We start from the raw sequence: 12495 nt of genomic DNA on the forward strand, positions 1-12495 counted from the left end.
ATAAAGTGAAGTGCCTAAAAGATTGACTAACGCATCATAGGCATGGGCATCAAGATTAAAGAAGTTTTTGTAAGTCTATTTCGATTTTTATCAAGGAGCTTTGTGTGGCACAGAAGATTACAGATGATGTGATAGCATCCAATGCATACATAAATGCCAACTTAAGAAGGAAAGCCCAAGGATGACATGCAAGACAGGTATGGAAAAAGCATATGCCCATGTGAATTATTTCTGAAGCCTTGAGAAGAAGCTGTTTAACAACTTCCTCTTCAATATTATAAGGTGAATACATATATTGTAAAAGTTAAAGGGGTGTAAGGCAAGAAATATGCTTTTTCTCTACAGCTCACCCATTTTGTTTACCATCATCAGGGAGGGACTTAGTAGAATTCTTAAGAGAGCGGAGGCTTCAGATTTTGTAATAATAGGCCCATAGTATCAGTTTACAGTTTCCTATGCTTAGCTTAGGCCTTGCTCCAAGTATGACCTCTAGAGCTGACTGGAGATCAAAGATCCATGCAGCCGACCCCATTTAGTTGGTCTTTGTTGTGTGTTGTCGTTGTTTGTATTCACCCCTCTTCGAAACCTAGCGCAGAATGTTGGGCAGTTAAGAAGTGGTACGTAGTTAAGAAGGGTCAATTAAGAGATTTGTGTTGATGTTGTTTGCCCCCCCCCCCCTTCCTTTTTACTTCTTTTTACCTATTTTCTCTTATAGAATCCATGTAGTCGACTCCATTAAGTTGGGATAAGGTTTGGATGTTGTTGTTGTTGTTGTTGTGATTGACCTCTCTCTGCAAATCAAGTTAAAGGCAAACAATTAAAGTTCTATATTCCTCAACAATTATTTTTGTTCCAATTGTTACTTTACATGGTTTGATACACACCATCTACAGTATCTATCTAGCACAATGACACAAGATTTGCTTTTTTTTTCTTTTTTTCTTTTTTTTTTTTTGGGGGGGGGGTGGGGGGAAAGGGCTCCAAATAATAGTTTTACCTTAAATTGCCAATAATCATTCATTAACTCTGAATTACATTCACATCAACAAACTAGGTCCAATGTCAAAATCACTTGGAGTTCAACTATCCCAAATCTATCTCCCAAGGACAGCCAATTCAGTGTGCCAATTTTGTAAATTGAACTCGAAGCAGCGAAGCAACAAAGGGACTCTTCTCGGTGATAAGCCAGTAAAACCACAGTTTTGCTTATCCAATTTTATAACCCACTTTACAAAATAACCTATTAAGAAGGATTTTTGCCATACTATTAAATCTCCATTTACACCTCATTCGTTAGAATAACCAGGACTCACGATATTTATCAACAACAAGACACCTCAATGTGATACTGACGCGACATGAATTTATTTACGTATTTGTAACCTGAAATTTGTTTAAATGCAATACAAGAACACCTAAGGTATGGATTAATTTAATCTGAATTCTTTTCCAAACAGAATGCAAAAATTTTAACGAAAAAAGGAACCCAAATACCGACTCAGTCGCTACAAGCATTAAACTTCAGTATAGAATGTGCGTACCTGTTCATCCTTCAAGTTGCAGATGCTGAAGGATAGGGCTCTCTGCGTATGTGAGAAAGAGAGATCAAAGAAAAGCCCCTATGAGGGAATCGAACTTTCTCTGATCTAATTTGATTCTTTCAACTACATAAGTGTCGAAGAAACAGGGTTTTAGCCTTTCTGGCTTCAGAGAACACCGGTTCCGCAACGCTTTAGCGGAACGAAAATGACAATGCCACGTGGCTAGCGAACCGAAATGTAGAAATGGTTGCCTGAAAGGTGGTCAACTGGTCAATAAGGGTATTTTGAGTAATTGTGACACTTTAATATTTCATTTGGTTAGATGGAAAGTATCAATCACTTTTCCCAAACTTTCCTACTAGCAAAAATTTCCATTGTTTTTCTAATTGCACTTGGTTTCCTAGATGGCAAGTGGCAGGTCAAATAGAGCAGAAATTTATAGAACTAGTTTTATTCAAAATGAAGTTGGCCAAGTAGCAAATTAAAACCTAGAAAATAAATCTAATGCTTCAAAGTTGCATGCAATACTTGGAGTCTTGGACTATCAAGAAGGTGCCTATGAAGGGTGAATCTGAGTTTAAATTTTCACAGTCTAAAAATAAAACTTAAACCATGCTAACTATGAAACATTTGTCTTTCTATTTTACTCTTAAAATGTCAAATTTTTCGTCATTTGCTATCAAATCAAACACTCGTTAATGATTTTGTTTCGGCAAAAAATTCCTTATCAATTGATGGTCATAATCTCATCTTTTATTGTATGAAGTGTCAAAAGTGTGTTAAGTCCCCCAAAGAGGCCTCCATCCATCATAATAGAAATAAATGTGTTGGGTGAAGGAAACTCGGTCCAAAAACCAATGAATCATATTTGTGGTATTTTTACTCCCCCATCAAATAAAAAGGTTTTTCTTTTGACAAAAAGTTTTTTGTGCATACCTAGTTAGTTACTTGTGCCACGTGAAAGACTAATATTGTAATTCCAATAAAAGAATATCTAAGAAATGGTTTGAACTTGTCATTTAAAAATCTAATGTCAAATTCGATCATTTACCCTTCCACATGTGTCTACGCACCATAGATCTGAAATTTTTAATAACTTGTTTTGCCACATGAGCAACTACATTTTTTCTTCGATTTTAAATGTGATCTACATGGGTAAGGCTGTGTGCATTATGATCCTCCCTAGACCCTGTAGTGGTGGAAGCCTCATCTAAATACACAAGAAGTGAAATGACCGCCAATTGAATGGCGGTAATGACTGTCCTATTGATGCCATCGCGCAGACGCCACGTTCTGCAGAGAGAACGGTTTTTTTTTCTCTGAGGGCTCATGCCCTGGGCTGTGGCTTTCTTCTTGGAGGACCCCTCTAAACGAGGAAATTTGTGTAATGGTCCATTTCTTAATCATTCAACCATGTATCTCTCTATATATAAATATATATGTTCATTAAAATGGGTGCTTTTCAGATCTTTGAATTAGTTTTACATCTAATAATTCTTTGATCCTGAAAAAAAATAAATTACAATGAGCATTCCACTCGGCAGCCAATGACATTTTAGCTGTTACAGCACTTTTAGCATCTGTTGGCGAAGAAATTAATGAAGCCATGGACCATCTTCTTTAGATTTTTTTTTGCTCTGTTTCAGAGCTCTAGCACCACAACTGTACAATCAAGAAAAGGAAGCAATTAATTAAGTGGGAATGTAAGAGATTACAGAGAACTTATATGATGTGCAGGATAGACCACAGAGAAAATTAAGGAACAGAGAATCTTACATTCGTCATCTGTAGTGACCCAATTTCCTCTGCTAGAACTACATAGTTCACTGTCTTGAATAGATGTTGTTGCTTCCTTTTCATTGGAATCTGGAGCTGAAACATCCTCAGCTACAGAACTGATGATGGGCTTGATCTGTGATTGATCAGATCTTGTTGAAGATGAAGTGAATGATGAAAAGCCTGAGTAAGCAGAGGAAGAGGTGGAACAGCGGCCCACATCCCATCTAGAGTTGATTTTGGGAGAGCTTAAGCTTGAATCATCATCATGTGCTGCTGCCTTGATAGCACCACGGTTTCGAAAGTACAAAACCTTCAACATTGATATAAGCATTATAAGTTATCAGAATCCATAGATTTAAATGAAGGAAAACTGAACAGAGGAGATGAGAATGAAGGAAGAATTTTATGAATGGTGGGTCAAAGAGGATCACCTTTTTACTGATGTACTTCCCACCACCCTTCTCAGCTTTAGCTGAAGCAGCCCATCTCAGCAACTCCTTCATTCTAGAAATGGCTTTGGTCTTATCCCCCTTGGGCTTGTCTTTCTTCTCTGTCAACCCACATTGATCATTTGCAAGAGTAGTAAGTACTGTTGTTGCATTAGAAGATATTGATAGAACCTTACTGTTGGCAACTTCTTCTTCTTTCATAATGACTTGTTGCAGCAAATTATGATTGCTCTTACCAAATCTTCCAAGTTTCTTCAAGTTAAGAGTGCCATAAAAGCATGTTCTTGGATTGTGTCTATCCATTAAAACCTTGAATGTCGAATCCGAATTCTCCTCACATTCCACCTCACATTCTTTATTTCTTTTAGATCTCCGATAAATGCTGCCACTCCTTTTATGCAAAACCAGATCCTTACAATCTGGTTTTTGGACTGTAAATATCACATAAACATAGAAGAAAATCTGTTAATTAATACTAATCATTTAATATTCCTCTGTTCCCAAAGAAAGGCTGTTAAGAAGAAACATTTTATACCTGTTGAAGAAGCTGTTTGTTTATTGTCATTAGGAGTACTGGTGGTTTCTTTGGCCTGTTCTTCTTGTCCTCCCTTGAAAAGCCACTGAAGGATCTGTGATCATACAGTACTAGCACATAAGCAATGATGCAAAAATAATATGAATTCAATAACTTGATCATGAGATTATGAAGCTCACCTGCATGTCTATTGGCTTGATGGGCTTGATGATGTATATATATATATATATATATATATATAGTGTTAAGAACAGTTATATAACTAAGATTCCTGACTTCACTTGAAAAGGAGATTTTGAGAAGATGAAGACAATAATGTTGAATGGGAGTGAATGTCTAACAGAGATGGAGAGACAATGAGCAGACAGTGATTAAGGGTTTGGTTGGTATTCTGATTCTGAGCTTTTGAGAATTTTATAGGGTGATCCATGTGGTGGGGGCTACGATATTTGGTGGGGGATAGGAAACTTAAGGATTTAATTAAGAGGAAGAGGTGTTTAAGCCCTGGTGTCATTTGTCTCTACCATACACTTGTACATCAATGCAGAATTCTTCAGATGGTCCCAATATGAGGGTGCCCATTGGGTTGCACATTCCTCAAGACTGAATTTGTTCTATAACTTTCTCTCTCTCTCTGTACACCGTTGGTTCTATAAGAACTTTTTAGGTGGTAAGCAAAACTAGGAGAAATAATGGAGATTTGAGAAGAAAATGTCAGATTTGATTTGTTAATTTAATTGACTGAAAAGTTAAGAGATGATTATCCAAATGAGATGTTGACTTATAGTTGAGGTTGAGGAACACATTTGTCCAATGAGTTGAGATATAGCAGGTTCTGTTTGGACCAGGTAGTTCCTAAATCCTCCTTCATATGGTCCCAATTTATGGGCCACCATTGTGCCTCACATGCCTCAAGACTGATTTGGGTTGGAGTCTTCTTCTCTCTAAACCATTGGTTATTAAGCTCTCTTATAGTGTTTAGCCAAACTAGGAAAGAAATAATTGAAAATTGTAAAGAAAATGTCAGATCCAAAACGTGGATTAATGGATTTAGTTAGACCAGGAATCAATCTCATTGCATTGCAGCAGCCTATTTAGGGTGGAATCTGGACTGGCTCAGTCAGAACCCGAACCAAACCAACACTGACAATTACTTATTCCATATTTTCTGGTTAATCAATGCCTTTTGTTGTTGGAAGTCTCTAGTCTCTTGGTAAAAGCAATACCTTATTGTTGGCAGTTTTGTTGTTACTCTCGCTCTCTCTTTTTCTGAGGAGATATTTTTGGCCATGAAAAGGTTAATGAATGGATGAGTCTCTCTGAGGTTTACAGACAAAGTGCAGTACACAATGGTGAGGTTTTGGGGGGTTCACATGGATGAGGGAAGCCATAAGCAACACATAAAAGGTATCTTTAATTTATATTTAAATCAATAACAAAGGATTAATTTTGTCAAGTTAAGCATGTGTATGAGTTTCCTCGGCTTTACTTTTCACTGGTTTTTAGGAGATCCATATGAGGTGACGTGTCATTCTTCCTTCCAGCTTATGGAAAGCACTAATGTGGCCTCATTTAGGCCCTTGGATGGAAACAAATGTTTATGGAGGAGAGAATCCAAGAAACTTATATTTTATGTTCAGGGTGGTAGTGTCTGTCCCTTCATTCCCTCTTAAGAACTTAAAGTTAAAGGATTCTGATTTGTATGTTATGTCCTTAATTCTCTATTTATTTTATGCTAATTTTTGTAGTGGGTAGAAGAGTGGGCTATTGAAACCTGATGGTTGTAGGTTCAAAATTTAGAAATAGAAGCAAGGGATAAGGCACCAAAGACCAAACTTAACCAATGTGAAACTATACATCTATAACTCCCGACATCTCAATACACATAGGGTAGGTCACATCTATACAAGGGAGCCCTTTCAACCAATGCTTATCTTACTCTAGTCACTTGAAAGTATTGGTGAAACAAACGAAGGAGAGCTGCGGGGACCCCAAACCCACCGTTTCACAAGTACTTTCAAGTGATTAGAGAAGACCCATACAAGGATTACCTCTAGGCAGGCAATAGACCCTTCACCTCCCACATAGCAATTGCCATGTCTCATTGTTTACCTGGGATGAGCTTTGTTCACTTTTTAATGAGCAAATAAGGAGTAGTATGTCGCAACGGCTTCTTTGGTGCACTTGGTTCAATCATTTATGTCGAATGCTTCTTTCTTTAAAGCTGAGTTCAAAAGAGTTTTATATGTTTTTGCAAATATATGTAAACTTGGCCGATACAGGCCGATCCATATCGATGTTATATCAATTTTGAAAGTGACCGATACCCAATCCCATGCGATGCATTAAAACCATGTATGATATCATTCATACATGTAAGCTCCATTCACTAGAAGCGTCAGCTGAAAAAGAAACAAATATTCACATTTAATAATTTAGAATACCTTATAACCATTTTCTAGGAAGGTAAAATAAATAGGGAAAATTTCACGGACGCCCCCTAAAAGTATCCAATATAGCTGAAACTTACCATATTTTGGCAAAATATCAAACTTCCCCCTAACGTTAAGCAAAGGAACCCCTAAGATAAAATGTCGATTTTACCCTCCTAGTATCATCCAAAGTTTAAAATACCCTTAATGATGAATTAATGACTTTTTTTTATTTCTTTTTTCTCCCCTTCTTCTTCTCCTTCTTCTCCTTCTGTTGTTTCTTCCGCCGCCGCCACCACCACCCCCGCCACCCCCTCCAGCCCTCCTTCTCTTGGTCCCCTGCAACCTCGTCTCCGTGCGACGACTAACACTGTTCTGCACCTCAATAATGTTGAGGATTGCATCTACAACTCTCTCTCTCTCTATCTCTTTCTTACTCCCCTTCTCTCCAGCCAGAAGTCTCAGGACCCACCTCCTCTGTTTTCCTGTAACCCACCGCTGCTGCAATTTTTTCCCCCACCCCCACCCCACTGCCGTGGCTAATCAGCCACTGCAATTTTTTCCCCGTTGCTGCTATGGTAATTCTCACACAATCCCTCTCAAACCTAGAAAACCTAGCAAGGGTTTTTGGAGAAGAGAAAGCAGAGAAGCAGCTCTTGGCAAACCTCTTGAAGGTTTTTTGTTTTTTTAGAAGGGGAACCATTGAAATTCATTTAAGCTGATGTTTAATCTATACATTGCAGGTTCAAAAAAATTGGATATATCTCTCTCTTTCTCTCTTTCACAATTCAACAAGAACCCCTTTGCAGATCCATGGCAGAAGCTCACCCACCTGGCTTCCGACTCTTTAACCAAAGCCAAACACCTAAAGAACCCTCAAATCTCTGTTCTCTCTAAAACCCCTCTTTTCCCTCACAGCTATGGAGGATACTCCATTTCCCTCAGCTTCGGTACTCCACCTTATAATGGACAAAGGTAGTGATCTAGTCTGATTCCCCTGTACCCACCGTTATACCTGCATGTACTGTTCTTTCGTAAACCAAAACCCCTCAAGTATCCCAACTTTCATCCCCAAATTGTCTTCTTCTGTCAAGATTGTAGGCTGCGAAAATCCGAAATGCAGTTGGCTTCACAGCTCTGACGTTCAATCAAGATGCAGTGGTTGCGAACCCAATTCGAGAAATTGTTCACAGATCTGCCCTCCTTACATAATCACATACGGTTTCAGATCAACTGGTGGTATTCTACTCTCTGAAACCCTCGATTTTTCAGAGAAAAAGGTACCTAATTTCATTGTCGGATGGGCAAAACCACTTCCTATGCTAGATGATGGAGATGGAGATCGGAAATGGAAACGTTGGGTTTCTACTTCAGGTTTAGTGAAATGAAGAGGACAAATAGGGAAAATTTGTCAAAACCCACCGATCTCAAAACTCCACACTGCGATTCCTCAAACAAGTAGCAGAAGAACAGTCCCGGAAGAGTTGAAAGGGTCTTCATCGTCACCGTTGGTGTCGCCCACAGCAGTGGGAGAAGGGAGAGAAGAGAGGTCAGATGTGACAAGCAGAGAGGGGGTTTTTCCTTCTTTGTCTTCCAAGCTTGGAGATGGGTTTAGCAATGGCGGAGGTCACCGTCTACAGCCCAGCTATGGAGATGAGTTCCATCATCTTCTTCTTTCAGCCCTAGCTGTTAAAACGATGAACTGTTTTGTTTATTGGGTAAAAGAGGATTTTACCTTTAAGGGGTATTATGGTAATTTATCCCTTCTAAGGGCAATTTGGCCATTATGATAAATCTAAAAGCAACTTAACCCCAAAAGCCTAACGGAGTGGACTAAGTTCATATATCTTCATAAAATAAGAGTAGTCTGTGCCTTTTTGCCAAAATATGGTAAGTTTCAGTTATATTGGATATTTTTAGGGGGTATCCGTGAAATTTTCCCAAATAAATAATAAATACAAAAATCCATGGGGTCAAACTCGTTTGGGATTATCGAGTGATTCCTATTTTTTATTGGCAGACTAATTTTGACTCAGATGACGTAGATATGAATACATGTTTGGATTATTCTGTAGATTGATTGACTCCACAAAAGTATGAGACTTGAAGGCTCTAGAATTCCTATAACCAATAATCTGTTAACGCAAAACAAAGGATTATTGGGATTGTGAAATCGAATCATCTCATAAAAGAATTTTTAACATTTTAATTGAAGAAGATTCTTACAAGGCTGTAGAGCTTTCTAACTTTTTTATTTTTTCTTGATAGAAATAATATATTTTGGGAATGAGCTCTGGACTTCACGTGGTATTTACGTCTTTATTCTTAGCATGAACTTGTTCCAAACCTAACCCAGCTGAATATCCACTTATGGGAAAATCCAATTGCCAACTTTAGCCCAACACCACTACAAGAAAAATGCTTATTTTTACTATCATAGAAAATCATTTTATTGTCGTTAAATATTTAATGGAAAAAAGAACTCTGTTTGGGAGAATGTGGCCTACGCTAGCACTCCCACGTGTCTATCGCTCCCCCCTGACCCTCATCTAAACAGACATCTCTATTCCCTTGTTTTGAGGAGAAGATAGACAGCCGGAAATACTGGTTTGGCCACACTCTATGACAGAAAACTACTTATTGTATATAATATTATATTTATTTTTAATTATAGATACATATTTGTCACACAGAGAGAGAGAGAGAGAGAGAGAGAGAGAGAGAGAGAGAGAGAGAGAGCAAAAAAAAGAGCATTTGGAAATCCTTGAGACTTGGGGAACTCTGCACTCGTTATCTTAACTGTAATAAACCTGCTCAGCATTTTCTAGACACCTATGGGGCCAAGTTTTAGGAGAAGACCCCATCAAACATTCAAACGGTTCTCAATTGCACAGGGTGTCTAGGGTTAGGGGGTTATTTGGGAATCACATTGATGCTACTGTTCTTATACTACTTTTTTTATGATTCCAATTTCTAGGATTTAGGAGGCCAATCTCATGCTTAATTCCAGGTTCTTGAACCTTTTGCTCATATCTCACTCTTCAGTCATCATAAGGCATTCAAAAATAAAGTCAAAAAAGTTAAAAAGAGAATCCTCCCTGGCCTCTTTTTATTCAACTACTAATGACTATCAATGCAAAAGCAAAAGAAAGCAACTCATAATGGGTAATGGGTAGGCGTGAAAAAGATGCCCCAGCCCTCATTTGTTTCCTTCTACCTTTCTTCTCATCCTTCTGTAACCCTCAAGCTGAACACATTCTCTTCCAAACAAAACTTCTGTAATCATTTGGTAACTCCCTCTTGTCATGGCATGTTTGAATTTATCATGCACTGCTCTAGTGAGCTAGTATTGAGGATAACAGTAACAAGAAGAAGAACATTGATGGGAAAGATCTCAGTTGCTCCCACGTGAAGGGGAATATTGTTGGGGTTCCAATTGTAAAGCAGAAGTAATAATCCCACGTCGAAATGTGGAGACTTTTAGGTATGGGCACCTTCTTCTTATTGGCTAGCTTTTAAGGATGAATTCTACCCAAATATATCTCATCACTAGTAACTTCATCTAGTGCGCAGAGATTAATATAATAGAGAAGGGATCACCGAAAATATGGATGGTTTTTGTACATGCTACTAACATGTTCAGTAGTAGCAGCAAGTCCCAATCAAGACCGTGCATTGTAGCTCCTCCTACTCTTAAGAGTAATCTCAAGAATAAGAAGATGGCTACAGTTGTAGAGGAGAATCATGAACTCAGAAATAGGAGGAAGGTTAGTTGGCCTGATGCTCATGGAAAAGATCTTGCTCAAGTTCAAGTTTATGAATCAAGGTACAATAACTATTTCTCTACCTCTTTTTCTCTTTTTGTCAATTACAGAGGTCGTTTTGTTATGGCTTTATTAATGGGTTTGGTGGCCATATAAGCAGAGGAAACAATTACTTTTCCTAGCTAGGTTATTTACATTTGGTCTTCTGAAAGGGAAATTTAAAAAACCCTAGCCAAACACCTTCCAATGTATATATTTATAAATAAGCTCTGAATATGGAAATTGGACCTAATTCTTGATCTTTCCCCTCAAATCTTTCAAATCTTTTCAGTGTATTGGAAGAGGGAGAGTCTGAGGGAATGAGGAACTCTTGCATTTGTGCTATTCAATGAAACAAGCTGTTCAAAGGTATGAAATCTTGCATATTTCAATACTGGAATTGTGAGAATGAATTACTGTGAGATGTTACACTGAAGCACACCAAGGCAGCAGACTCAGAGCTTGAGGCTTGAAGGATGTAAGCACAGATTCTGCAAGCTTAATTTGGGCATGTCATCTGTTCATGTAACCTACAGAGAGGGGTTTTCTTCCTCTCTTTCTTTTCTTCTTTTTCTTCTTCTTCTTCTTTCTCTCTTTTTTTTTTTTCAAGACTATTTTGCATGTATTGCCCAGAAGTGAAGTTAATACCCATCTGCCCAGTATTCCAAAAGGATGGAAAAGAAAATAAAAATTGAGACCAGTTTCATTGAATGTATTCTTAAATCAAAGATATCCTCATTATGTGTACCCTTGAAGAGAGAGAAAATCTTGTTCAATTCTAATTGTTGGTTAGTGAAGGGTATGAAAATAGAGGTGTCAAAAAATGAGACTGGACTGGTTGAATTGACCAAAACCGATTGGATGGACTAAATAGTGATAGACCGAACTCCTTATCGGTTTGGTATTGGTTTTTTTTTCTTTAAACTGAGGTTGGATCGATAATAGACCGATATGAACCATTTTAAAAATCTGATAATGGATCAACCGATCAAACTGATAGAAATTGGTTTCCATTTTTGTAGATCAAACAGCCTATAGGTCCGGATTTGGTTTGCCTGGTATATGAAAAAAAAAAAAAAAAGGATCATAATGAATCTGTCCAACCTTTGACAACCCCACCCCCAACCCTAATGTGAAGTGGACGGAGGAGAGAGATGATGGTGAACTTGTCAGGGACAAAATTGTCCAATTTATAGAGTTAACTTGTAGCGTATAGTTAGTTGTTTTGGATATATTTTTTTGGCAACCGTGGAGGCCAATGAAAGTGCAAGTAAAGGCATGCACTCTTGTGTTTACGCACAGGAGCCACACAACCAAGTAGCCTTCTTTCACAACCCCCCCCCCCCCCTTTTTTTTTTGGTAACATGTCATACTTGTCTGGTATATATCTGTTATAATAAACATTGGATCGCTGGTATTCATGTCAAGCCTGTGTTGTTTGACCAGTGCCCGAAGTATGGTATGACCTCTGTTTGTGGCCGGAGAAGAAACATGGAAGACGCCTTTGTAGTCTTGTAAAGAGCAATTACACCACCTTGATTAAGGAGTTTTGTAAATTGGGAAAAGCAAAGGTCGGATGTCGGCTCTTGAAAGAGATGGAGAGCAAGGGTCATCTTCCAAACAGATACGGGTTTCATGATTCTGGAAATTTGGATTCAGCTCTTGATTTGTTTCATGAAATGCTAATAGATGGGAACAACTCAGCATTAATTTCCTCTATGACTGAATTTCCGACCCATTGCAATGACATGGACCCAAATAAAGTCCAAGCACTCTTTCCTGTGGCCGAATTTCAAGCCTATAGAACCAACAACCTATACCCAAATAAGTTCCAGAGATCACAAGAGAAGCAATTGAAGATGTTTAGTCGATAATGGGCAGGGGGCAAGGGGCAGAACCGGTGCCGCGCAGGGGCAATGAGATGGTGGGACGGGGCTATCGATTTGGGAGAAAGGA

The 12495-nt window shown here is 38.3% G+C and overlaps 1 protein-coding gene and 1 long non-coding RNA gene across 3 annotated transcripts in view; both read right to left on the minus strand.

Moving 5' to 3' along the window:
* The window catches only part of LOC122667619 (ubiquinone biosynthesis monooxygenase COQ6, mitochondrial), a 47799-nt gene extending 46111 nt beyond the window's left edge, over nucleotides 1–1688 (minus strand). The window contains exon 1 of one of the 2 annotated variants that reach the window (XM_043863969.1): nucleotides 1542–1688. In XM_043863969.1, the coding sequence (XP_043719904.1) occupies nucleotides 1542–1549 (8 nt within the window). In that variant the 5' untranslated portion in view covers nucleotides 1550–1688. The remainder of the gene's footprint in view (nucleotides 1–1541) is intronic. The other variant, XM_043863970.1, reaches the window with a different exon arrangement.
* An 8987-nt stretch (nucleotides 1689–10675) lies between these two features.
* On the minus strand, nucleotides 10676–11017 carry LOC122667621. The gene is made up of 3 exons (XR_006333825.1): nucleotides 10957–11017; nucleotides 10741–10898; nucleotides 10676–10702 (listed from the first exon to the last, which is right to left on the minus strand). It is a non-coding gene; the product is annotated as an uncharacterized LOC122667621 (long non-coding RNA).
* Nucleotides 11018–12495: the final 1478 nt, after the last annotated feature.

Source organism: Telopea speciosissima, chromosome 7 (assembly GCF_018873765.1).
Source record: "Telopea speciosissima isolate NSW1024214 ecotype Mountain lineage chromosome 7, Tspe_v1, whole genome shotgun sequence".
NCBI lineage: Eukaryota > Viridiplantae > Streptophyta > Magnoliopsida > Proteales > Proteaceae > Telopea > Telopea speciosissima.